Raw genomic sequence first — 24,913 nt, forward strand, 5'->3', positions numbered from 1 at the left:
AGAATCAAAATGTTATCTGATATTTCTTGATTATTGAAATAAAAATATTTTAAATGGTTTTCAATGAACACCATATTTCTCTCTACTTTTTAATATAAAAATTGATTTTATGGTTTTTAGTTCTTGGAAAAAACATATTTCTCTCTATTTTTTAATATAAAAAATGATTTTTTGTTCCTTGAACACACTTTTTTTCTTGAGTTGGATCTTCCATATTTATTGAAATATTAAAACACAAATTTTTAGTATTTATCGCCAACTTGTTTCCAAAACAAATTCCAAAGCTTCAATTAATTACAAAGATAAAAGCATCCAAGTTAAATAATATAACGCATAAATATAAACATATCCCCAAAAAAATATTCAGAAGAAGAATTTCCATGGTGAGTGCATCATTTCTAAACTTAAATTACCACACAGCAGCTTTCCAAGATTTTAAGCAATGGCCAGTCTGTTGAATATTGTGAAACCGGCAACCAGACTGTCCAAAAAAACCCCAACAAGACATTTCAATTGCTACCTTACAATTGCAAGTGAGGTTCTGGCCTAGCGGTAAAAGAGGTTTGTCCCCTTCCTCTGCACCTGAGTTCGAACTTTACCATGCACGTCTGTCACCCCCGCGGTGCCTTACCTGCTCACTGGGCTTGCAGAATGTTCAGTGGGCCGTGGGGATTAGTCGTGGTGCGCGTAAGCTGGCCCGGACATCCCACGTAAATCAAAAAAAAAAAAAAAAAATTGCTACCTTGCAATATAATTGCATATTCTTACACTGCTGTACAAAATTATATTGTAAGAAGAATCTCTCTTGTCCATACAGGGGCTGGAACCCTTTTCAGAAGAGCAATGTTTTCTTCTGTTGAAACTAAAAAGCTGCCTTCGTTCAACAGATCCATTGATTCATTCATTGTTTCAAGGCGTTAGCCAAAAATGATTCCATGTATTTACTATTTACCAACTCCACTCTCCCTAGCCTCAACAGCTTCTTTGACTCTCGGTTTGCTCTTAGGTTTGGCAGGATCGACCTACATTCGCTTTCTCCAGTCTGACGTCCTCTGGCAATGTTTCAAATAACACCCCAAACATGAATAGTTAGATGAAGATCCTGGAAGTCTAAAACTATCAATTGCTTCATAGATTCATCAAGGCGAGAAATGCAAAGAGGTACTTTGTATGGAGTGCAATAAAAGAGAAGGTTTTTTTAACATAGATCCATCAAGGGGAAATGGTAAAGAGATACCGTGGATGTAGTGCTATAAAACAAGGGTTTTGGGTTAAGAAATTCAGAGTATTTTTATCTTCATCACTTACAAGCAATCATTTCATGCAAATAACTACTGTTAATAGTCTCCCTCCCCAATTGCGCCGGTATTCCCCCCACTTCGCTGTGATCGTAAGCAGTGATTGACCTTGAGGTAGACAGGAGCCATAACGGTTCACAAAAATGATACGTCCCCCTTAATATGCAATGATCCTCGTTTGCCCTTATCTCACACTAACTTAAAAGTGTAGTTCACTACCATGCTAATCCCCTTAGGGTTCCCCACATACGGGGGGCCCAATCCATTTGGGATGACTCTTTACATTCCATTTTTCCCCTCTAACTTCATGCATCAGTAATAGTCCCTTCAACTATGCTTGCCAACATGGATGAGAAATTAGGCTAGATCGTAGTAACATATGAAAATCACTACTCAATACAACACAAAGAAATGCTAAACAAGACATACCTTGGGAACAGAAACCATTGTTTGGCGTTGTTTAACCATCTATGCAACCCTTCCGATCTTTAGTATCACAGGATGCCCGTCCTTTGGATGGTCACCCTAACAAAAAGAAAAAATAACTGAGTGCAACAATAGCCAAAGATGAGGGAAAGACATATCCGTAGAGAAATTAACGAGCATACCAATGTCCGAGGGTAGCGTAGCAAATCGAGAGCAACTTCAAGAGCAATAGCATCCACATCTTTTATCTAAAAAACAGAACAATTCTGTCCATTTAATACTTGTTCGCTAACTACAATTGATAGCATGGCACAAAGTGTTTTTCCAAGAACAAGTTCGATCCATCCAAGCAGATGCTAGCAGGAAAAAAATAGAAAAAAGTAAAAAAGAGTGAGCACAAAACTTCAATGAATAAAAGATACTAACAATATGCTGGTGCAGAGCAGCATGACGAATGACATCACTAAATGTGCCCCCGAAGAAAAGAAACCAAGAAATGGACAATGCACACACAACACTGCATCACCATAAATGGTATCAGAAAGAAAAATGAGGTTCCAAAACAGTTGCATGTATCATGCAAGCAAATCTAAACACACATGGGAAACAGAAGATCTTTTAAGCGTACAACCTGTCCTCTCTTCACCAAGCTGTACATAGAATCCATATGGACCTTTTTTCAAAAGAACCTAAAAAGGAAGGAAAAAATTTCTGGTCAACTTGAAAGAAACAGCAAACAGACCAGTTGCACTGGTTAATGGAATTGATACCCTGACACTTGTGCAAAGAACTAAAATTTTCTAGGAAAACCTTCTCATCGGAAGTTGAATGAACATCAAGCAGTCTTATTTCATCAACATTAGTATCATTAGTATCTTGAAGAGTTTCTTCTTCCTCATCATCACCATATAATGTCTTTGCAATGTACCTGTAGTATTGAACAGCAAAACTCAACATTTGCTACCAAATAAAAAAAGGAATGTGGGGGTTGCGAGGTCTAGCGAGTGTTCTCAGAAAACTAAATCCGCTGTCATGATTAAGAGAATCACTCAATTGGAAAAACAAAAGGAAATAAAAGGTTATTGATTAGTACTTAAAAGTATATTTTTAACAAAGTCTTATATTAGCATTTTACTCTTGAAGTATCAATAACTACTTAACTAAAATATGTTTTATAATAATAAGTCTGATAGTATAAGATATCTTTAATTTATGGTAAATATTCATTTTAAATGAAGACCTATCACATAAATTAAAGGATTAATTGATGAGTTCAACTACTGAAATTGAGAAGATAAAGAGAGGGTGAAGCTTAAAAAAGTTACATTAGTCCAGTCCAAACTGGAACACTATTTAGCCATTGGGTCATATCTAGAGTTGTAGAACTTGGATTTGGATCTGCTCTATATGAATAGAAAGCTAAGATATGGGCCTAAAATATTCATGAGGAATGCAAGACTCAATTCTGTTGTTTGAAAGTTTAAACCTTAACAACAATAGAAAAGTCTAAATCTGTCATGCAGTCCAGACACTATTTAGTGTTCAACCCATAAATTGAGTTCTAGGAGTCCAAATAACCTTAATTTTTTTTTATTGAAAAGCTGAAGCAATTTCCTAGAACTTTCATTGTTAAAGTCTGTTCGAATTCTGATGTTAACAATTACATTTTTAGCAGACAAGAAGATAAGGATTGTCACCAAGTCAAAAAGTAGTCACCCACTCAACAATTAATCATCAAATTAATAGTTTTAAATTTTGGCCTATAAAAGGAAGCATTTGTCATGCATTTAGACATCTTAGTTTTCAGATTAAGATCATGCTCTTTATTTTTTTCTTTATATTTTTGTAATGTTTATGTTTTATTTCATGTTATATTTTCCTTAATCTCTTGTTTATATTTTTCATTTCTTTTACTATACTTATATTCTTATATTGTTTATTTATATTTCTCTTTTTCATTATGTTTAGCTAAGTTTATTATGTCAAAGTGAAAAGGTTACACTAATGGTGTAAGAATAAATATAGTGTAAACTTAACATGGACTTTAATGTTTGATACTAACATGTTTTGCATTTGTTATCTTATTCACTTTTAATATTTTGCTTGTTAAATGGTTAATGTAGATTTATGTTATACATATGTGCTATGAAAAGAACTTGATTTGTTGTTAACATAAGTTGGAATTATGAATACTTAACAATATTTATAAGTAGTAGCATTATTCTAATAAGATAACTAATGTAATCATATTAACAATTTATAATCCGATTGAAACCTCCTTTGCGTGTGGTTTTCAATTGAGTAATAAAAAGAATTTATACTATATTTGTTTGAAATATCATCAATGGATCCTTTAACCTTGATATTTATTTTTATCATTATTTAATCCTCACATTAATTTTACAATTTCAAATTCTTATTATTATTGTTGTTATTTATAATTTATACAATTAACCTCCCTGTGATTTGATGTCGGTCTTGCCGGATTATTTATTACTTTGATGTTTCTACACTTGAAAAAAAATCTTTTGGTCATGTATGTTATCTCATGCCTAAACTATCACAAAGTAGTGAAATAAACTAAAGATACATGTGGATGCAGCTTCTCTATCTTTTGCCTCAGATTTACTTCAGAATACAACAGTAAACCAAATTGAAGTATCATTATTAAAAGACCAATGGCTTAAGAGACTTCCAGTGTTTAAGTGTGAATTAAAGGCTGACCGAGACACAGACATATACAGAGACCATTCATTGGTGAGATTTTGAGAATGGTTGATGGAGGTAATAGAAGAGAGTCCATCTCTTCTTAGTTTAAGCTGCGAGCATTGCGTGTAATTACGACAAGTGGTACAAAATGATAAATAAAATGCTGGATAATTCAGAAATGCCCGGCTTTGTAACTGCAAACATCGATGCAAAAGGCAAAACAAAAAAGATATGAATTAATTTAAAGTTAGCATCTTTATCAATGTATTATGCCATGCAGAGAACAGGAATCTAAGAATGAAATGCTTTGTTTTTTGTTTTCATTGACTAAGTACACAAAGAATCAATTTTTATCAAATGGAGCATCAAGAATCACAGATATAAGAGTAAAAATAGAAAAATTAAACTGAAACTAGAAGAAGAGAAAAAGAAGGAACCTTAGCCTTCAGATGACAAAAATGGAAAGCTGTAGCAGAAGAAGTAGATAGTGACAAAAAGCTCTTCATCTCCCACCTTCTATTCCTTCATTTCCTTTGCTCTTTTGTTAATAAAGTTTCATGCTTTCCTCCTTAACTTGTCTTTTTTCCCTTTCCCGTTTTGCAGTGTCTGTGTTTTCAGCTTGGTGGCGGTGGAAGAGAGGAAACCTCGGGGTCACAGAGGGTAAGGTCCAAACTCCAGGGTTTTGCAAAGGTTTATTAGTTATTATTTTAGCCCTTCAAAATACAAAATTTTTGCTCCAGTGTCTCGTAACGGGGTCGAGCCGGTCAAATATAGTGGTCCGGGCCAAGCCCAACAGAAAATATTCATAACTTTTCGGGTCGTCAATCCATTAAAGCGGAGTACTTCTTTAGTTATCGGGGCCCCGACTCCGATAGCCATCTGGTTCTCTCTCTCTCTCACTCCCTCGTTCGATCTCTCTGTCTCTCATTCTCCGATAAGCTCTTTGCCGGTTTTCGTGTAGTAAGATTTGGCTCTGCTTTGGTTAATATAACAGAAGGTATGCTTCTTCTTCTCCTTCTCCAGTATTTCCTCTTGTAGTTGTAGTAGTGCACGTCATATTTAATAGCTGTTTGTTAGCTGAGAAAATTAGCAAGACTCTCAAAGTTTCAATTTTTAATTACTTAGCCTACCAATGAAGTATTGAATGAATGCGGGATTTTAGGGTAATTGTTGTTTCTTATGTGAAATCATGGTGAGTTTGAGGATGTGTTTTAAAAATTTATTTAGTTTTTTATTTGCTAGGTTTAATGGATAGGCAACCGCCGCCTCCGCCCCATGATTATGCCGTAATGGCATATGCTCAGCAGCAGCCACAATATGGATATCCTCCTCCACATCAACACCAACAATACCCTCCCCCACCTAATCCATTCATGCCTCCTCCTCATCCTTCAGTGCAGCAATATCCCTACACTCAACCTCCTCCACACCCTCACCATCTTCAACACCCGCCACAGCAACAGCAGCACCCTCCGCCTTTTGCACCACATTTACCGCCTCACCTTATACCTCCACCTTTTCATACTCCTACTTATGATTCTCCCCCACCTCCGGCTCCCTCTCCATCTGATCCTGAGCTTCAGAAACGTATAGATAAGCTTGTTGAGTATGCCATAAAGAATGGGCCAGAATTTGAAGTCATGATCCGTGAAAAACAGCAGGATAATCCTGCTTATAGTTTCCTTTTTGGAGGAGAGGGTCATGCATATTATCGGTATAAGCTTTGGTTATCTACGCGTAGTCCTCTCAATCCTCCTTTCCAAGCATCTTCTATGATGCATCCACCACCAAACCCAATGATGAATGCCACTGTTGGGCCTCCTCCTCAAATGCACCAACCTCCTTTTCCACCTTTTTATGATCACCTTCACCAGCACACTCCACAGCCCTTTGGTGTTCATAGTAGATCAGATTTTGATCAACCATCCAAGTCCTTTAAAGGACTCTCTGGTCCACTTCCTCCTGATGTTGCAGTAGAACTCAGTAATGTGCTTACCACTCTAAATGGTACCAAGGAGTCTATCAAAGGGGCCAAGACTTGGTTCATGCAAAGGTCTCCATTTGCACCAGCTCTTGCCGAAGCACTTAGGGACAGGATTTTTTCTCTGGATGATTCTGAGAGGCAATTGCACATCATCTATCTCGCCAATGATATTCTTTTTGACAGGTATGGTTCTACTTTTGCATTGCTGTCTGAACTTACTGCAACTTGATCATTCCTTAACAAAATCTGTATTGTTCAGCAACAGCTGTTTGTCTCTGTTGTTTGTTCATAAGCTCCTTACATCATACACTCATGTTTGATTCATTTTCTTTTCATTCGTCTCTCCTTCCCCTCTTAAGGATGCATATATCTTTAATGGAATTGATCTTTGTAATTGTGTGCCTTGTGCTAGAAGGACCTCTTTAGTCAAATATTGCTATAATCCTTCATGAGTGGATTCCTTGTCAATATTATCTTAATCTGAGGTCTTCTGTTCTTAAAGAAGCTTAAACTCTGTGTTTTCATTGCTTTGAAATCTAGTCCCATTGAGGTAAATTACTCAAAGTTATATGGTTGATCAGAATTGGATGCTTACTGGTAATCGACCTTGAAATGGTTCATCAGAATGTAGATACTTACCTATAATTGAATTTGACAAAGATCGAAATAAGATAAATAAGTATTGAATTGCAAAGTAGAGAATGAAGTTGTTGACTTTCAGCTACCAGAAGTAGATTTTTCCATTTGAAAGCACCCTTGAATGATAGATTTATAAGAAATCAAGGAACCAGAATTTTGGAATACTTTGACTGGCGAAAGCACCCTTGATAGTGTAAATTATTTGAAATTTGTGGTCCCAGCTTCCTTCCTAATTGAAAATCTCCCTCTTTTACATAGCATGTAATGGCTTAAGATTTTGGTACGTGTAGATAGGATTTATTAAAAGTATTGCCATTGCAAAGATATAAACCCAAAGTTGCATATTTGTGGCCTATTCATAGTTTTAAGCCCCACGTGTTATCCTTTTTATCTGTCTCACAAATATTAGTGAGAGAACATTATATCTTACTGCCTTCTATAGTCTCTACAGTATATAATTGGAAAAAACTTACAAACAGGGCCTCAGATAAAAGGCCACATAATAACATTTTTTGTAGTTTGGGAATAGATTTCAGAAGGCTGAAGTATCTCTCTCAATCTCCAATGCTCTTTTTTTTAGCATTGTCTCTTCAGTCTGCAATCTAGCTCCATGATTGAGCAGCTGCTTCTCCTTGAATTCTAGCCTTAAAAGGCCAAACTCAATCCCAGCTTTAGGCCTTCTTTGTATGAGCTTGAAAGCAAATGACAAGCAAGGAACACAAACTTTTGCAGGAGGTGATGGCTTGTTTTCACATCTTTGTATCATTAGGAGATTCTATGAAGTGGCACTGGGGGTGCTCCACCTGTATTGGGAAAAAAATTAACATATTCAAGTTTACATCATCAGCTAAAAGTCTGAGCACAATTTCAGATAACATTATTGGCAATCCCTAATGTTATTGTAGTTTCCTTTTTGCCACTGGAGCTCATATTAGATTCAGGTTACATATCTAATATGTAAAAGCTTTGGAATTTATGAGTGCACCTTGAAAGTTGACATTAATACGTCAATGTGTTATAGACTTACAGTTATATCTCCAAAATGTGCAGTTTCTCCAAAAGTCTTTATTGTCAGTCTTTCTTTTATCATCCTAATTACCCTGTGGCTGACTCTCTGCAGCTGCCAGTCTGTTAGGTCCTTCATATTTGTCTTTTGAAATATTTGACTATTTTTATTTTAAGAATTATCTTGTATGAATCTTCAAGCCTGCTTGATTTTTAATGCAACCCCCTGTAGATTTCCATCTCTGCTTGGTTGTATTTTGTTTTGGTTTTTCTACTTTCTTGCTATGGCATTGTGAGCCATGATTGCGTTTTTTTTCTTCGATAGAAATGATGATTTTGTTCATAGGGCAAGAGTAGTCTGAAACTTCCTTGACCTTTTTGCTATTCGTTACCTGCAGTTTGCAAAGGAGAATCAATCCCCATGATCTTGATAATGAAGCCCTTGCATTTAAGCCTGTGCTAGGTTCCATGCTTGCAAGGATTTATCACTACCCTCAGAATAAGGATGAAAACCAGTCGCGGTTGCAGAAAATTCTGCAGTTCTGGGCCTCAAAGGAGGTCTATGATCAAGATACCATTTATAAACTTGAAGGTGAGATGGTTAGCGGACCACCGGTAAATTCTTTTCCAGGGCCTCCAAAAGAATTATCTACTGGCTCAACAGATTCTGTGCCTGCTGCAGGTAGCTCCTTCCATCCTCTTGCTATGTATGCAGAGCATTTTAAACCAATAGTATTTGTATCAGGGGTAGTTGTGACTACTGATTGAGTTTTAGGGGCAGCTTAATAGCCTAACGTGATTTGTCTTCGGATTTGTTTTGAAGAATTTGGCAATTTCATTCTCGTGAGAAATGTCACAGAAGTTCCTTTTCCTGCAGGCTTTACTCAACATGCAACAAGCCACAATGCTCCACTATGGCCACCTGATAGGCAAAGTGTACCAGATCAGGAGCATCTTGATAAACAAATGCTGCCCGTCATGCTTCCAACCCTAGGAAATCAGCAATTTATTCCAAATCCTGTCCCTGCTGCTACCTTTCCAGGTTCCCTGCCCATAAATTCCTCTGTTCTGCCAGCAGGTCAACAACCTGCACCACATTTATTGCAAGCACCTCCTGCTAACATTGCTGAAAACTTGTCACCATATCCCCTGTTCCCACCCGGTCTTATTCCTGGAATGGTCAGAAAGATGCAGATTGGCAGTGGGGTGCCCTACTCGCCTTTGAGCCCTTTGGACATCCCAACAACCATACCCCCATCCAATGTATCCCCATCAGAAATTCTAGATAGAGTCTCAAAGTTTTTTAAAGAGATTGGAGAGGTTAACCCATCAGAGGGACCTATGAGAGCTGACCTAAAAGATGAAGATGATGAGTATGAGAGAGAGTCTCCCATTCGCAAGGGGGGAGCTTGCATCCCTCCTCCCCCTAACTTACAGGTTGAGCCAGAGACAGGAGCTTATGCAGATGGAAGTGTGGAGCGGAAACATGGAACTGGCTCAGGAAGACTGGGACTTGGGGCAACAGCCGATCCTAATGAGCCAAGTCAATACGACGATGTTTACACATCTTACAGGAAACAGAGAAGCACCAACTATCACTCATCCATGAGTGTAAGGGCTGCTACTAGGTAGAAACCCCGTGCATGCGCATGGCTCACATCGATTTGTTGTTAACTGGAAAAGCTGGAGTGGCTGTACTGTCTGCCTTCCCATCTTTATCAAAGTGGTGGGTGTATTCATGGGAACTTGGATGTGTAGCAGGTCGTCAATCTTTGGATTATGCTAGTTAAAGTTTCGATTTAGAAGAATGTGGTAGCATGCATTAGACGGTCCTCCCTGCGAGTGTTGTAATCATTCAACCAATACCAACATTGGCGTAGAAAGTTCAATATAATTACCCGTTTGTGAGTCTTGTTGCCTGGATGAAGAAGAAAAAAGGAATTATGAAGTGCATTTTTTTCTATTTTTTTACATCTATTTTAATAATTCAATAGCCTTTGATTTTCCCGCTAGTAATAAATGGCAGGCAGTAATTAGCACGAAATAATCTGTGTGATGGAACTTAATCTCAGGTGATGAACAAGCTGATAATTGATGTTTTTTTCCTTAATTACTGTGCATTATTCAGTTTATTTGCATGTGTGTATTCCCCACTTGTTTACAACAACTGTACAGTGTGGGAAAACTTCCTGAGGTGTGGGAAACGCTAGGAAAATATCTTTTAATGCAGGAAAAAAAAAGAAAAAGAAAGTTTAGATGACCAAAGGAGTATTATTAAATTGGCGTGTGAAAGAGGCCCAAATTAATTGTTTTTACTTTCTAGCCCTATAAAAATTTATTAGCCAGAAATTGACTAATAATAAAAATTACTTAGAAAACTAAAAGGCATGGGTTTTTCCATGAGAGATTGCACTGTTCATCTTCTCAAATTTGAACTTCTTTGTTTTTTTAATTTGATCTCAAGATGTTTTAGACGTGATTTCATTCCTTTTGAACTAGATTCAAGGACCATAGAATAAATTTTATCAGTTAAAGATGAGATTGAAAGATTAGGAATAAAAACAAAAATGTATTGAAAGATTAGGAATAAAAACAAAAATATTTTAAATAGGTGATGGTTTTCAAGTTAATATAAAAGTTTAATTTGATCCTCATATTTTTAAAAATATAAATATATAAATGTTTAGTATCTCAATATTTTTTCAATTATATTTTGATATAAAAGTTTATTTTTTGTTATTTTTTAGTCTCTAATTTTTTTTAAAAAAAAAAGAGAAGAAATTGTTTAATTTCAACAAATTGAGAGAAAATATCGTTGACGTTGATTTACGCCATCAAAATAATTGATTTTTATTTCAAATGATTTCATTTGATGAATAGAGGTTATATTAGGTGAATTTATTTTAGTTTTAGGTTGATTTTTGATTTTAGAATGATTTTTAAAGTTTTTAGAGGATATGGATAGGTTTATTACAACTTCTAAAATATTTTCTACGTGTTTTGATTTAAAAAAAAAAGGTTAAAAAATTGGTTTTTAGTCAAAGAACCATTTGACCTGATTTTTCAGATATCACAACAGTTAGATTCTGAAAAAATCAAGGAGCATATTATCTAATTTTTTTTATTAAAAAAAATAAGACAAACAATATGGTCTAGATGTAACATAAAAAAAGGGCTCATGCTGATGCACAAGGACCCAAATGAATGGGTCAAGTAGGCTGATCTAACTTATTTTTTAAAAATTAATAATAATATTTTTTTTTATTATTTTAAATTAATGCTTTTTTTTAGAATTATTTTTTATTTGTATTTAGATTAATATACTTTCTTTCTTTTATTTTGTTTATATAGCTTTTTTTTAATGACAAATATTTTTTAGCTCTTTTATTTTTGCTATTTTTAATATATATTTTGAATTAATATATTTTTTCAAAATTATTTTTATTTATATTTAGATTAATATCCTTTCTTTTTCTTCTTCTTCTTTTATTTTGTTTATAGAGCCTTTTTTAAACTATAGTTATTTTTTGAATATTTTTTTTTAATATTAAGTAATATTCTAAAATGTGTGGGGAAATTATTATAACTTTTCTTATATTTTTTTGTTTTTTTTGTTTTACATGTTTTATTTCTTTTTTTCTTCCCCAATATTGTCTTCTTCTTCTTTTTTAATTCTTTTTTATTTTTTTTAAAAATTATCTTTATTAATTATCTTAATATTGAACTAGTTAAGAATTTAGTTATGTAATTTTTTCTTTAAAATATTATGGATTGTTACAATGTTTTCCTACATGATTTTTTTATTTTTTAATGAATTTTTTTTTTTTCAAAATAGTCTTTGTCGATTTTATTTTTTTTATGTTGAACTAGTTAAGAATTTTGCTTTGTATTTTTTTCTTTAAAACAGTATGAATTGCTACAATGTTTATGTACATGATTTTTGTTTTACTATAATGCTTCTTTATATTTTTTTCTAAATTATCTTCATCAATTTTTTTAATATTGAGTTGGTTGAGAATTTAATTTTAACTTTTCCTACATGTTTTTTTTTTCAGAATTGTTTTTGTTAATTTTTCTTAATATTAAGTTGATTGAGAATTTAGATTTATAATTTTTTCTTTAAAATACGTTGAATTGCTACAGTATTTTTCTATATGGTTTTTTTATGATTTTTTTTATTTTTCTTTTCAGAATTATCTTTGTTAATTTTTTTTTCCTATTGAGTTAGTTGAGAATTTAACTTGACAATTTTTTTCTTTAAAACATTGTGAATTACTATAATATTTCTTTATATGATATTTTTTTCTTTATGATTTTTTTTATAAACTCAAGACAATACACAAGCATGCCACAAACCTGCGGTGTCATGCGAGCTTGACATCTAATATATATATATTAACATTATTTAACCCGTTTGAGTCTATAACTTAGATCATAGATTTGACAAGATAAGTTACAACACCAGGGTTATTTTTTTTTTAGTTTCACTTTTTTTATTAATATTTTTTTAAATTTATTTCATTTAACACCACTCATATGTGATTTTTTTAGTCCACTTATTTAACTTTTTTTTAGATAGAGGTTTTTTTTAAAATTATTTTGTGTGTTTAATTTTTTAAAGCAGTTTTTTCAATTCATGTATATTTTTTTTAATTTCTTGTATAGATAAACTTTATTTTTTAAAATACTAATAAAAAATTCAGATATTTTTTCTAATATACATAGCCTTTCATATTTTTTTTAATATTTTATTCAAACAATTTAATATGTATATCTATTTTTATTATTATTTAATGGGATAACAAATTATTTTGATTAATAAGATTCATCAAATACAACCAGTTTATATATCTTAAATTGCAAGATTAAATATCTTGATTTACATTTATTTTTAATTTTATTTTATTTTATTTTTAGTTAGTGTTAATGTTTTTTTTTTAATTTATCTATATATATAATTTTAGATTTATTTGATTATATATATGGATAAAAATTTTAATTTATACTTAACAAAATTATTAGTTATAAAAATATGTAAAAAAATATATATTTATTTTTTTAATAACAAATAAAAATATTTGACACAACTAATCACGAAGACAGACATATAAATAGTTGATAACATAATAATAGAATGAATGAAAGCAATTTTCCGGCTCTTGTCTGCTAATGTTTATTAGGCTGCCAGTGCCATGCACTCATTCAAACATATGATATTAAGACCATATGCAGTCTGCTCTCCAGTATGAAAAAATACTGCAGGAATCTATTATTATGTTATCAATGGAAAATAAATTTGGAAAATACATAAGGGCAATTGTGTCAATGGAAAATCACGAGAGAAGACAAAAGAAAGAAGAAGGAAGAGAAAACCGAAGAAGCATTGAAAGTACAAGCAATGGGAAGCCAAGCGGGGACTGGCTGACTGACTTGCTGTTTAGCTTGTTTCTTTGTTTTTGTCTAAAAATCTTCTTCCTCTTCTTCTTCAGCTACAACATCATCATCTCTGACTTTGTGTTGATGATGGAGATGAAGATTATGCATTTGCTTTTATCGTTGATTGATTGATTTCCATTTCATTTCATTTCGATTCGCAGAGAATCAGACGTAGGCAGGCAGGCAGCTTTTTGCTTTTTTTTTTTTTTAATTTACTACTGCTACTTTGTATTTATTTCTTAATTATTACTAACAACTATAATAGTCATACTCATCTCTCTTTTTTCTTTTCTTAACTGTGATTGTGTTCAAGACAAATTAATTTTATTAATTAGCTGATCAAATTTTTGTCAGACCCTCTTCCTCTTTTCTCATTTCTATATCTAAAGCTCTAAGCTTTCTCCCGATCCTTTTTGTTTCCCTTGAAAGAAAGAAAATATTTGAAGTTTAGCTCACAATATTTGCAAGGGCTTTGATTGATTTTGAAGGGTTGTATTATGTCAAAAGCTTCTGACTTGTTGTGTGACTGATTTTGTGATATGAATGTTGCTTGCAGACAGTGACAGAAGAATACTGACTTTGTGTGGGTGTGGTGGCTTCAAATCTGTTGAAGAATGTCTTAACTAGCTCTTGCAAAGGTATAATCCTTCTCTTAACACTCGTAATATGATTTAGTAGTGGCAAACTTCATGGTTCTTTCTATTTTTGCTTTCTCATATTATGGCTTTTATCTAACCCCATTTGTTGACAAATAGGTTTCCAAAGTTGCCTGCTTTTCACCTCTTCCGTCTTTAATTCCATGATAATTAGAGAGTGATTTCGCAGGCACATGTCAAGTTGTTTCATTTTCTGCTTCTTAATCATCACTAATGATCTTTTGAGTCTTATAATCATGTCTGGCTTTTTACGTTCTGTCGTGTTCTTTTGCAATTAATGTGGTGCAAGCTGCGTAAATGGCTTCCGATATCATACCCCACTTAATCTTGATTCCCTTCACCCATTTCAGTAGTAAATACATCACCAGGCAAAACAATGCATTACTTACCGAAAATTGTTGAAGGATTTAAATCAAGATAACTAAAAATGCTCGTTTTTTTGTTTTGTTCTGGGGTACATGTGCTGGACACTCTGTAACAGTAGATGAGTGGCAGGAGTTTATGATAGGACGAATTGTGCGTCTCTGATTTTATCTTGACAAGTTCATGGTTGGGAAAATGGTGGAGGGTCAAAAATTTACTGGACTCATAGGAGCAAGTAACAACAATGGTAACAACTACTATGGCTTTACACAAGGTTTTTATCAAGAACTTGGTGATGGTACAAACATGTCTATTGACAGTTTACAAACAAGCCATGCCGGTGGGTCTGTCTCAATGTCAGTGGATAACAGTAGTGTCGGATCCAATGATTCTTTAACCCATATGCTAAGCCATCCAGGTTTAAAACCTGTCAACCACCATAACTATAGTGTATCAGTAGGCCAGAGTGTGTTTCGTCCAGGAAAGGTCACCCATGCCCTAAATGATGATGCATTAGCGCAAGCTTTGGTGGATAATCGGTATCCAACAGAGGGACTGCAGCATTATGATGATTGGACAATCGATTTGAGAAAACTCAACATGGGTACAGCTTTTGCCCAAGGTGCTTTTGGAAAGTTATACAGAGGCACGTATAATGGGGAGGATGTTGCTATTAAGATATTGGAGAGGCCTGGGAATAGCCCGGAGAAAGCACAAGTGATGGAACAGCAGTTCCAGCAGGAAGTTATGATGCTTGCAAATTTAAAGCACCCGAACATTGTGCGGTTCATTGGTGCCTGCCGGAAGCCCATGGTTTGGTGTATCGTAACAGAGTATGCGAAAGGGGGGTCAGTTCGGCAGTTTTTTACCAGGAGGCACAATCGGGCAGCACCGTTGAAAATAGCAGGTCAGCAGGCTTTAGATGTTGCGAGAGGAATGGCATATGTTCATGGACTCGGGTTTATACACCGTGATTTGAAGTCAGATAACCTCTTAATAGCAGCAGATAAAACCATAAAAATTGCTGATTTTGGTGTTGCACGGATTGAGGTGCAGACTGAAGGGATGACACCCGAAACTGGGACATATCGTTGGATGGCTCCGTAAGTCTCAACATCTTTTATACATGAAGGTTTCTTTCTTTTAGGTTACATTGTGACTGTATTCATATTTTGTTTCTGTGAGCATGTGATAGTTTTCCCTTTTCGGGGTTCTTTTTCTGATAAATGCATATTATTACAATAGATCTCCTCCCTTTTATTGCATGAATAAAGTATCTGATTATGAAAATGGTTTTAGATATAGGTTTTTAAGGAAATATTGGTAGTCCACATCATTGTTTGGAGCTGTCACTCAAATAAAGTAAAGAACTGCACAGTGAATGAGAAAGAATGTCTTAGGAAGTTGAGGTTTTCATAAATTTTCTGGAAATGTATTCATTCTTTTGCCTTTCTTCTTTCAGAGGGGGTAGGGAATGGCTTGTCCCTCGTCATTGAGGTTTCCCTTTTACCCTGATTCCATTGAATGACAATAGTGGTAGCTACTTCTATCAAGAAGAGTTGATGATGGCAGGGGAAGTAATGGCCGTCAACATCATTTTGGCAATTAGGAGAATTTGGGAAGCTTTTCTTGAGAATATTGGAATTCTATAGCAACATTGCTTGCAGTGCTATGCTGCCCTACGATTAGAATGGAGGGCCAGCAATGATATTCTATTTTCCTTTCTTATTTTTACCAGTGGATATACTGATATCTTTTGGTGAGGCCTGAAATACAACTTAAAAAGTAACTCCATCTTTCGTGTCTGGCACCAGAACTGGCTTATGCTGATTAATGCAATGTATATTATACTGAGGTGTGACAGCTTGCATTATATTGTCTCTGAGAAGCGGTTGGAGTATTGGTAGAATGTAGTACCTAAAAGGCAATTTTAATTATTTTAGATGATTGGTTATGCTGACAGCCATGCTCGCTCCAATTAAACTCCTAACTTGAGTTTTTTCTCAATGAAACAGACACTTGATCAGAGCATAAATTCATAGGGAAATGTTAAGGTTTATATATATATATATATATATATATATATTCTATCTGAAAGGAATTTAGTTGGTAGTGAGTAGAATTTGATGCATGTTCTGGAAAATCAATTCATTTATCGAACTATAATAAAACTAGATCTTAGTGTCATTGTCCGATCTGGATTTGAAGGCTGGTAATCGACTGCAACATACATCAGTTTTTCCTGATTTTTCTTTTTCAAGAATCTACATGCTTTTGCTGATAACCAGGGATTGTGATTTTAACCACCCTCTAAAGTTTTAAATGTCCCAATTCATGCAGAGAGATGATTCAGCATAGGCCCTATACACAAAAGGTGGATGTGTACAGCTTTGGAATTGTTCTTTGGGAGCTCATAACAGGCTCGCTTCCCTTCCAGAACATGACAGCTGTTCAGGCGGCCTTTGCTGTGGTGAACAAAGGAGTAAGACCGATAATCCCACATGATTGTCTGCCTGTTCTGAGTGACATCATGACCCGCTGCTGGGATGCCAACCCTGAAATTCGCCCCCCTTTCACAGATGTTGTCAGGATGCTTGAGAATGCCGAAACCCAGATATTGACCAATGTGCGCAAGGCACGCTTCAGGTGCTGCATAGCTCAACCCATGACAGTTGAATGATCCACCAGAATATAAGACTGAAAAACAGATGTTTAAGATGATACAAATGAAAATTGTATTATTAAACCTAAGCTGTATGAGCTGAAGCTATGTCATGTATCATTTTTCTTTCCCCCTTTTCCACCGCAAAGTAGAAAGATGTTAACCGTTTAGAGTGCTGCTTTTTTTTTTTGTTACCATTGCTGGTGGCAGTTGTACTGATGTATCTTTATCGAATGTCGTAGTGGTGGGGGAGCATTGATGTGTCTTCCCACAGAGCTATATATGGAGACCTGTCGTTTGTATTGTCTTGCTTGTCAGATAACAAACGAGGTCAGGTTCTCTGTCATTTGTTGTTGTTGAGGCTTATGCGAGGGCATGTTTTCCACATTGCTATGCCTTCTTGACGGGGACGAATTTGTGTGACGTAGTACATGGAAAAACGAGGTCCACTTGTTTAGGGCATCAGAACCTGATGTCATTAATGACAAATATAAATAACAGTAACTGTTGTTGTATAATTGCTCTATGATTTTGAGCATGTGGTAGCTGTTTTCTAGTCTTATTATGATTAGGAAACATCTAAATTTATGAGGTGAATTGATCAAATTCTCAGCTCTGCCAGGGAGTCAATAGTGTCACCTTTTATGAAGCTGTTGCTCACCTCCTCATCCAGGAGTGCCACGTGACCATATATCAATTAGCATCCAAAAAATGAGGAACCACACACACACACGCGCTTGCAACAAAAATTGTGAGAAATCAAAGGTTGCGACTCGAATGGAAGAATTTTAAACACTGAAGGACTTGGAAATAAGTGTCATGCATGGCCCATAACCATTTGCTATATTAGATTATCAAAATGAAAGGGCAGTAAAGTATTTTCACAAGAATTTCAAGGACATTTGTGTCCTTGGAGAAATTAAAAAAAATAAAACAAATAAATAAAAACTGAGACTTTGAAAGTAAATGCAAAGGGAAGACTGTTCTCTCTCTCTCTCTCTCTGTAGTTGTTGTAGTTCATATCTAAACATCTTGTCTTCTTCCTCCTCCTCCTATCCTTGCTCTTCTTCTTTTACTTTGTGATTCTTTATAGTAAAAGGCAGCTGAAGAATTGAATTCACACATTGTTGCTACTGTTGATGACCCCTCCTTCCTTTCACTAATTACTAGTAACCATCAGGTGGGTAAGAGGTATGCAACCATTTCTTTTTATCTATTTCACTGGTGCTCTTTCCTGATTTCTTTTAAATTACCTGATCTAATATCTGTCAGACCCTGGTTTTAATCTCTGGGCCTCTTACACATATATAAAGCTCTAAGCTTTGAATTTGTCAAATTTAGTCTTTAGAAGTTGAATTTGTCATATTTCAGCTCAATTTTTTTCCGTTTAAGTCTTTCTCAATTAGTTGTTTCGCTGGCTTGATGGGTTTGGATTTTCAGGGTCTTGACATGTGAAAGTTTGTATCTTTGTATGTGACTGTAACAGCTATGATATTTTCGTCACAGATAGAGTCTAGGATCGGGATAGCTGAATCTCTTTGAGGAGTTTCAGTTTTCATTAATTCATTCAATCATTGCAAAGGTATCACCTTATCATTTCAGAAATGTAATTTTTCTTATTATTATGTTTCTATATTAGCTTTCTGGTATAATTAGTTTAGGTCATTTGCCCCCAAATAGGTTCCCAAATTGCTCTGTTTCAGTGGAGATTGGTTAACGATTTCACTGTTACGTGTCAATTTGTTTCATTTTATTACTTCCTAACCATCACTACAAGATTAGGTTTTCAAAACATTTATTTCTTTTTATGTTCTGTTGTGATCTTATCTGGCAATAATTGTGGGTTGTCCTTGGGAGAACCGTGTAGAAGATTTTTGATGATGCCCCCACATAATCTTAGAACCGTGTAAAAGATTTTTGATGATGTTGTAATACCATAAATGATAGATAACCATTTCTAAGAATACTAAGAAAATTAGTGCATGCAACACGTTTCAAATGATAGCATTACTAACTGTTCATTGTCGTTTGATGTTGATCATAGCTTAAAAGTCCTCATTTGTGTGTTTATAGGGTCCATTTAGTGGAGATGCTGCCCATTTAATGAGCTTGACTAATTTTGGATAAAAAGAATTGGGTATTGTTGAGTTCATTTTGACGAATATTCATGATTGGAAAAATGGTGGAAGGGCCAAAATTTACTGGAATCATAGGAGGAAATACCAACAATGAGAACAACTACTATGATTTCACGCAAGGGTTTTACCAAAAACTTGGTGAAGGTACCAACATGTCCATAGACAGTTTACAAACAAGCAATGCCGGTGGATCTGTCTCAATGTCAGTGGATAATAGTAGTGTGGGATCCAGTGATTCTTTAACCCACATCTTAAGCCATCCAGGTTTAAAACCTGTCAATCATCACAACTATAGTGGGACAGTGGGACAGAGTGTGTTTCGTCCAGGGAAGGTCACCCATGCACTAAATGATGATGCGTTAGCTCAAGCATTGATGAATCCTAAGTATCCAACTGAGGGGTTGCAGAATTACGATGAATGGACGATTGATTTGAGAAAACTCAATATGGGTACAGCGTTTGCCCAAGGTGCTTTTGGAAAGCTATATAGAGGCACGTATAATGGGGAGGATGTTGCAATTAAGATATTAGAGAGGCCAGAAAATAGCCCAGAGAAGGCACAAGTGATGGAGCAGCAGTTCCAACAAGAAGTTATGATGCTTGCAAATTTAAAGCACCCAAACATCGTGCGGTTTATTGGTGCCTGCCGTAAGCCCATGGTTTGGTGTATTGTGACGGAATATGCTAAGGGAGGGTCAGTTAGGCAGTTTCTGACAAGGAGGCAAAATCGGGCAGTGCCATTGAAATTGGCTGTTAAGCAAGCACTAGATGTTGCAAGGGGAATGGCTTATGTTCATGCACTTGGATTTATACACCGGGATTTGAAGTCAGATAACCTTTTGATTTCAGCCGATAAATCTATAAAGATTGCTGATTTTGGTGTCGCACGAATTGAGGTGCAGACTGAGGGGATGACACCAGAAACTGGGACATACCGTTGGATGGCTCCGTAAGTCCCTACTCCTTCCATGCATTGAGTTTCCTTTCTCTGTGTTATTTTATGATTGTTATGCATATTTCTGTTGTAGCCAGATGAACTTTTTTGTCCTAATTCTGATAGATATGTTTTACATGGTCAATTCTTTTCCTTTACTGAATGATTAACCTATCTCTGCACATATGGCAGTACTCATAAGTTTTTTAGGAAATGGTGCTTTTCTCCCTCTGTATGGTGGTGTTGTTGATTAAATAAAGGAATGAAACATTGATAATAAATGAGAGAGGCATTCTAAGAAAGTGTGTCATTCCATCCCTTTTCATTCTTGTGCACAATGTTGTGTTTCTTTGTCTATAGCTTGTCTTACCTGGATCTCTCTTTTTGCAAATTAATTCAGCACAACGGTTTTTAGTTCCATGGATGTTGGCAAGTGAAGCAGCATCCATTTTTATCAAATTAATTCAGCATCCAGTTTAAATTTAACCAAGTCATGTGGCAGGCATTATGTTTTGGGGCTAGATTTCTTTACAGGGAATGGCTATTCCTAGATTTCTGATTTGTGGCTGGCTAAACAAGCTTGACCTAAATCTCTTTACATAAGCACCATCCAGATGAGGTGGGTTTTTTTTTTTTGGTCATTTGTGGGACGCTACAAGAAGACCAGGAAAGAGATTTAGATTGGAAATCTCATTTCATTCCTGTCTCTCTCTTGGGAACATTGAATCTTATGTAACAAAGTAAAAAAGACTTCTACCCTTTTATTCAGCGCCTCATGGTTTTGAGGCCATGCTTTTTATAAACTATCATATAGATGTTGTTTTTCTGATAGACATGCATGCTGCCATAAGTAACATTTATGCTTGTACACGTGGAAGTTCCTTGTGCTTAAATATATTTTTCTTGAAGGGGAATTTGATGTTTATTAATTGGATTTTGCTGCATGCTCTAGGATATCAATTATTGTGCTCATTTATAGCACTACAGTGAGTTTTATCTTCTTAGTTCCATCAACTGTCAATTATACGAGTTTTTCTGAATCGCTGTTTCCTTGAATCTACAAACTTCAGTCAATTGCGACAACAGATTGTGGTTGTAATTATTATCTTACGTGGTTGACTTACCAATTTGTACAGAGAGATGATTCAGCACAGGCCCTATACACAAAAGGTGGATGTGTATAGCTTTGGGATTGTCCTTTGGGAGCTCATAACAGGTTTGCTTCCCTTCCAGAACATGACAGCAGTGCAGGCAGCATTTGCTGTTGTGAACAAGGGGGTAAGGCCAGTTATACCAAATGATTGTCTCCCTGTGCTGAGTGACATCATGACGCGCTGCTGGGATACCAGTCCTGAAGTCCGTCCCCCCTTCACCGAGATCGTCAAGATGCTGGAGAATGCTGAGACTGAGATCTTGACCACCGTGCGCAAGGCACGTTTCAGATGTTGCATGAATCAACCCATGACAGTTGACTGATCCAGAACATAAGACCTGATAGCAGATCGTAAAGAGCATACAAATGAAAAAACGAAATATAAACCGAAGCTGTATGGATGAATTTTATGTTTGTGTATGTATCAGTATTTTTTTTTTCTTTTTCCAGATAGGGAAAAGTTGACCATTTAGACCGGATGGTTCCTGGTGTTTGGTGTCAATTGTAATGGAGTAGCGTGGTTGAAGGTCATGGTTTCGAAGCTGTAGTAGTGGGGGAGCATTGGAATATCCTCCCTCTGTAGCTATAAATATATATATGTACCTGCCATTTTCATTGTTGTTTGTTGTTGTTATCTTATATAACAAACGCAGAGGTTCTCTTTGGATTAATAATGCTTCAAGTTCCCCCCCTTTACTCGTTCCCTCCTTTGCTTATCAGTTCCATAACCACTCTGCCCTATTAGCGTGGGAGCTGGAATTGTTCTCAAGTCAGTTGGCATGTGTACACTTTACAGGGATGAACTGTATTGTATTATACTTGTAAATTGGAAGTCTCTAGGACCCGAAATCGTTTTGCTTGTAAATTGAAGCCTGTAGGACAGTCATGTCCAGTTTTTCAGTAACAATGGCTCAATAGTTTCTGGTTTTTCAGGAATACCCTCCCAAACCAGAAAGGGGTTAAAATGCAATTTGCTGCCAGTTAAACATAAACTAAAGACCAGTAACACAGACGCCAGGACAGAAAAGGGGGTTTTGGGGGTGGGTATTGCAATACAAAAGAAAAGGCATGGATGGAACAGGAAATGAACATCAATAACAAGCATCAGAGACCAGTCATACTAAAAGTAGGTGTTTTGGTAGCAATATGATGAATTGGTCACCCGCCGCCCGCCGCAGCTTACCACAGCAGCCGCCGCAGCTTACATAGCACGCTGCCCCTCAGATTGAGAACCGGAGGCCAATCCGTCCTAAACATATAAACACTTGAATTAAAATACAATGCTACAAACACATTGAGTTAATTAAGAACTCACGGAGTTAAGTTTGGTCCGCCTTGCTGGTTGACACTCGGTTATCTTTTCCTCCCAAGCAGGAGACATCGTCTCCAGGTAATCCAGATTAAATCCATAAGCTAGATTAAAGGCACTGAAACAGTAGATGCCAACAACAGTCCCATTCTTGCTAAAGAATGGGTGCCACACACATGCTCGCTGCCATAAATAGCTCCTACCTCCACAAATTGTATCGGAACTCTCGTGTGATAAGCATGCTTAATGCTAGGTGCAACTATTTGTTGCACTTCTTTACTCATGATAAAAGAAGACAAGTTTCTGTTTGGACATGAAACCATTCCTTTGAGATATCGACACACATTATTAAAAAAGACATGAATACACATTATTAAAAAAGACATGAATAAAATGAATCTCACTGCCTTGTACAGCTGCAGAGGTAGCGAGGCGTGCATAGGGAAAGTCCCTCTCTGACTCCAACTTGAGCAATAAAAAAGGATGATCAGCATATTCATGACAGATAGCCGCCTTGAATCCTTCATCATCTTCTTTAAAACAAACATGCATTCCAGTTCTGTTAGTGTCGGTGCCGGTGTTAGTGTTGATAGTAAGGATGTGGCCATAAGGTGAGATCACAACACCAGCAGCAAACAAGGATGGCGTGCCAGATTCAAAAACATTATAGATTTGAGCAACAGGGGGCACCATGGTTCTGAAAAAAATTGGGTATCTCAGAAGCATCCAGGGATGGATGATCGTCTCCTGCATCATAGGATCGAGCATCATCCGGATACATTGTGATTTGGAGGATAGTATTTCAAAGAGGAAAGATCTAGTGGTTGAAGATAAGGGATCTAGGGTTTATTACAACGGCAATCTAGCGATCTAGCTATGGAAGGAGAATGGAGTGGATAGGCATGAATTAGTGACGAGGTCTCCAGGGCCAAAAACCCGCCCCTTTCAGTCGTTCACGTGAATACCGTGCTGGTTGGAACTTCGTTTTGTACAATGCGCTTTTGGTTACGAACAACTGCCTTCCTTTATCTCCTTGTGATTTATTAATTTAGTTTTTATTTAATCCCTATATCCTTTATAAATTAATCATTTTCGTCTATTTCATCTAATTTATTTTGATTTTTTTATTTTAAAAAATAAAAGTAATTTTATATACGATGTTGGAAACTTTAAAGAGGATTACCAAACATGATATTATTATTAAATTAAACATGATCAACACTTACTAAACAACTATATTGTAATTAAATCTAGAAATTGCTGCTAATCTTTGTAATTAAGCTAATCAAGAGTCACTCTTTGATACAAACACGATTCCCTTGAGCTTTTGCTTTGTAAATCTGGATTGGGCCGGGCATGGTCTCTATTTTCTAGTGTCAAATTTATAATAATTAAATTAAAAAGAAAATTAAAGTTAGAAGGGAAATATTTATTGTGCAGCAGAGGATATATTAAACATTATTTCATTACAGTAATATAATGATGAAATTTGAACCATAAAATCTTCTAACCATGTATAGGAGGTTAGGTGATTTTTTTCATTATAATACAATTATCTCTTACAAATTATAAAAGGCTAGACTTGTCATTTTCTTTTTTGTCACAATAAAATTATTAATTTAACCTTAAAATAAAAAAAAGTTTATCATTCAATCAAGGTGTTTTGGTCTTTTTTTTTGTAATTTTTTTAAAATAATAAAATTATTTTACTACTATAAAACCAACTAAACTCTTTCACCAAAGTTTTTTTATTCTTATACCTTGTTATTTTTTAATATCAAAATATTATTAAAAAACCGTTAAAAGAAAACACGTTGATGCACGCGAGATTTGAATACTCCATATGCACGTGATCTCCACACAAGCCACATTCTACCATGATATATTGCCGCAGCTACAATCATTACAGAATTTCTACCCAATAATTAGATTGCTTGCAATTATTATTCTATTTTTTTTTTGTTAAATTTAGTTTTTATTCTTTTTTTGTTTTATCCATTTTTAATTAATTTTTTAAATTTATTCCTAATTATTCTAATTAATTGAAAATTTTATCTTATTAGTTTTTAAAGTTTGTCTTTTATACTATAATTCCGTCTCATTGTATAAGTTCATGTAGAAGTTCGATTGTATATTTGTAAGGGATGGTCAAGAGGATTATGATGATATATAGTAGCTAGTTGCTTCAATCTTACAGTAGT

The 24,913-nt window shown here is 35.3% G+C and overlaps 3 protein-coding genes and 3 long non-coding RNA genes across 23 annotated transcripts; 4 read left to right on the forward strand and 2 right to left on the reverse strand.

Moving 5' to 3' along the window:
- Positions 1 to 252: 252 nt before the first annotated feature.
- On the reverse strand, positions 253 to 5,164 carry LOC105109840 (uncharacterized). 3 transcript variants are annotated; one of them, XR_839339.1, is made up of 8 exons: positions 4,871 to 5,164; positions 2,535 to 2,652; positions 2,356 to 2,413; positions 1,907 to 1,972; positions 1,728 to 1,823; positions 1,309 to 1,629; positions 743 to 1,052; positions 253 to 520 (listed from the first exon to the last, which is right to left on the reverse strand). It is a non-coding gene; the product is annotated as an uncharacterized LOC105109840 (long non-coding RNA). The 3 variants fall into 3 exon arrangements; XR_839338.1 differs by lacking the exon at positions 1,309 to 1,629; XR_839340.1 differs by lacking the exon at positions 1,309 to 1,629 and having other exon boundaries at positions 1,907 to 2,080.
- Positions 5,165 to 5,313: 149 nt separating this feature from the next.
- Positions 5,314 to 9,974, forward strand: LOC105109839 (calcium homeostasis endoplasmic reticulum protein-like). Of its 2 annotated transcripts, none has more exons than XM_011004670.1 (4): positions 5,314 to 5,430; positions 5,661 to 6,600; positions 8,460 to 8,743; positions 8,939 to 9,974. In XM_011004670.1, exons 2-4 carry the CDS (start codon positions 5,681 to 5,683, stop codon positions 9,691 to 9,693), a joined length of 1,959 nt encoding a protein of 652 aa, XP_011002972.1. In that variant the 5' UTR covers positions 5,314 to 5,430; positions 5,661 to 5,680; the 3' UTR covers positions 9,694 to 9,974. The 2 variants fall into 2 exon arrangements, with proteins under 2 accessions (XP_011002972.1, XP_011002971.1); XM_011004669.1 differs by having other exon boundaries at positions 5,316 to 5,430; positions 5,676 to 6,600.
- Positions 9,975 to 13,423: 3,449 nt separating this feature from the next.
- Positions 13,424 to 17,524, forward strand: LOC105109841 (serine/threonine-protein kinase HT1-like). Of its 10 annotated transcripts, none has more exons than XM_011004674.1 (5): positions 13,424 to 13,676; positions 14,054 to 14,135; positions 14,253 to 14,322; positions 14,504 to 15,619; positions 16,857 to 17,524. In XM_011004674.1, the coding sequence occupies exons 4-5, from the start codon at positions 14,700 to 14,702 to the stop codon at positions 17,194 to 17,196; spliced, it is 1,260 nt and encodes a 419-aa protein (XP_011002976.1). In that variant the 5' UTR covers positions 13,424 to 13,676; positions 14,054 to 14,135; positions 14,253 to 14,322; positions 14,504 to 14,699; the 3' UTR covers positions 17,197 to 17,524. The 10 variants fall into 10 exon arrangements, with proteins under 10 accessions (XP_011002976.1, XP_011002977.1, XP_011002979.1 ...); XM_011004675.1 differs by having other exon boundaries at positions 14,635 to 15,619; XM_011004677.1 differs by having other exon boundaries at positions 14,638 to 15,619.
- A 640-nt stretch (positions 17,525 to 18,164) lies between these two features.
- Positions 18,165 to 22,077, forward strand: LOC105109844 (serine/threonine-protein kinase HT1-like). 6 transcript variants are annotated; one of them, XM_011004682.1, is made up of 4 exons: positions 18,165 to 18,369; positions 18,665 to 18,760; positions 19,252 to 20,265; positions 21,387 to 22,077. In XM_011004682.1, exons 3-4 carry the CDS (start codon positions 19,346 to 19,348, stop codon positions 21,724 to 21,726), a joined length of 1,260 nt encoding a protein of 419 aa, XP_011002984.1. In that variant the 5' UTR covers positions 18,165 to 18,369; positions 18,665 to 18,760; positions 19,252 to 19,345; the 3' UTR covers positions 21,727 to 22,077. The 6 variants fall into 6 exon arrangements, with proteins under 6 accessions (XP_011002984.1, XP_011002987.1, XP_011002985.1 ...); XM_011004685.1 differs by having other exon boundaries at positions 18,685 to 18,760; XM_011004683.1 differs by having other exon boundaries at positions 18,165 to 18,358.
- Positions 20,272 to 21,059, forward strand: LOC105109843 (uncharacterized). The gene is made up of 2 exons (XR_839342.1): positions 20,272 to 20,664; positions 20,785 to 21,059. It is a non-coding gene; the product is annotated as an uncharacterized LOC105109843 (long non-coding RNA).
- On the reverse strand, positions 21,870 to 23,693 carry LOC105109842 (uncharacterized). Its single transcript, XR_839341.1, has 2 exons — positions 22,719 to 23,693; positions 21,870 to 22,652 (listed from the first exon to the last, which is right to left on the reverse strand). It is a non-coding gene; the product is annotated as an uncharacterized LOC105109842 (long non-coding RNA).
- Between the last annotated feature and the right edge of the window lie 1,220 nt (positions 23,694 to 24,913).

Source organism: Populus euphratica, unplaced genomic scaffold (assembly GCF_000495115.2).
Source record: "Populus euphratica unplaced genomic scaffold, PopEup_1.0 scaffold278.1, whole genome shotgun sequence".
NCBI classification, from domain to species: Eukaryota; Viridiplantae; Streptophyta; class Magnoliopsida; order Malpighiales; family Salicaceae; genus Populus; species Populus euphratica.

Coding starts and splice junctions, on each gene's coding strand:
- LOC105109839 (XM_011004670.1), top strand. CDS start 5,681: ATGGATAGGCAACCGCCGCCTCCGCCCCATGATTATGCCGTAATGGCA. Junction 6,601..8,459: donor AATGATATTCTTTTTGACAG/GTATGGTTCTAC, acceptor CGTTACCTGCAG/TTTGCAAAGGAGAATCAATC. Junction 8,744..8,938: donor AGATTCTGTGCCTGCTGCAG/GTAGCTCCTTCC, acceptor CTTTTCCTGCAG/GCTTTACTCAACATGCAACA.
- LOC105109844 (XM_011004682.1), top strand. CDS start 19,346: ATGATTGGAAAAATGGTGGAAGGGCCAAAATTTACTGGAATCATAGGA. Junction 20,266..21,386: donor ACATACCGTTGGATGGCTCC/GTAAGTCCCTAC, acceptor CAATTTGTACAG/AGAGATGATTCAGCACAGGC.
- LOC105109841 (XM_011004673.1), top strand. CDS start 14,700: ATGGTTGGGAAAATGGTGGAGGGTCAAAAATTTACTGGACTCATAGGA. Junction 15,620..16,856: donor ACATATCGTTGGATGGCTCC/GTAAGTCTCAAC, acceptor CAATTCATGCAG/AGAGATGATTCAGCATAGGC.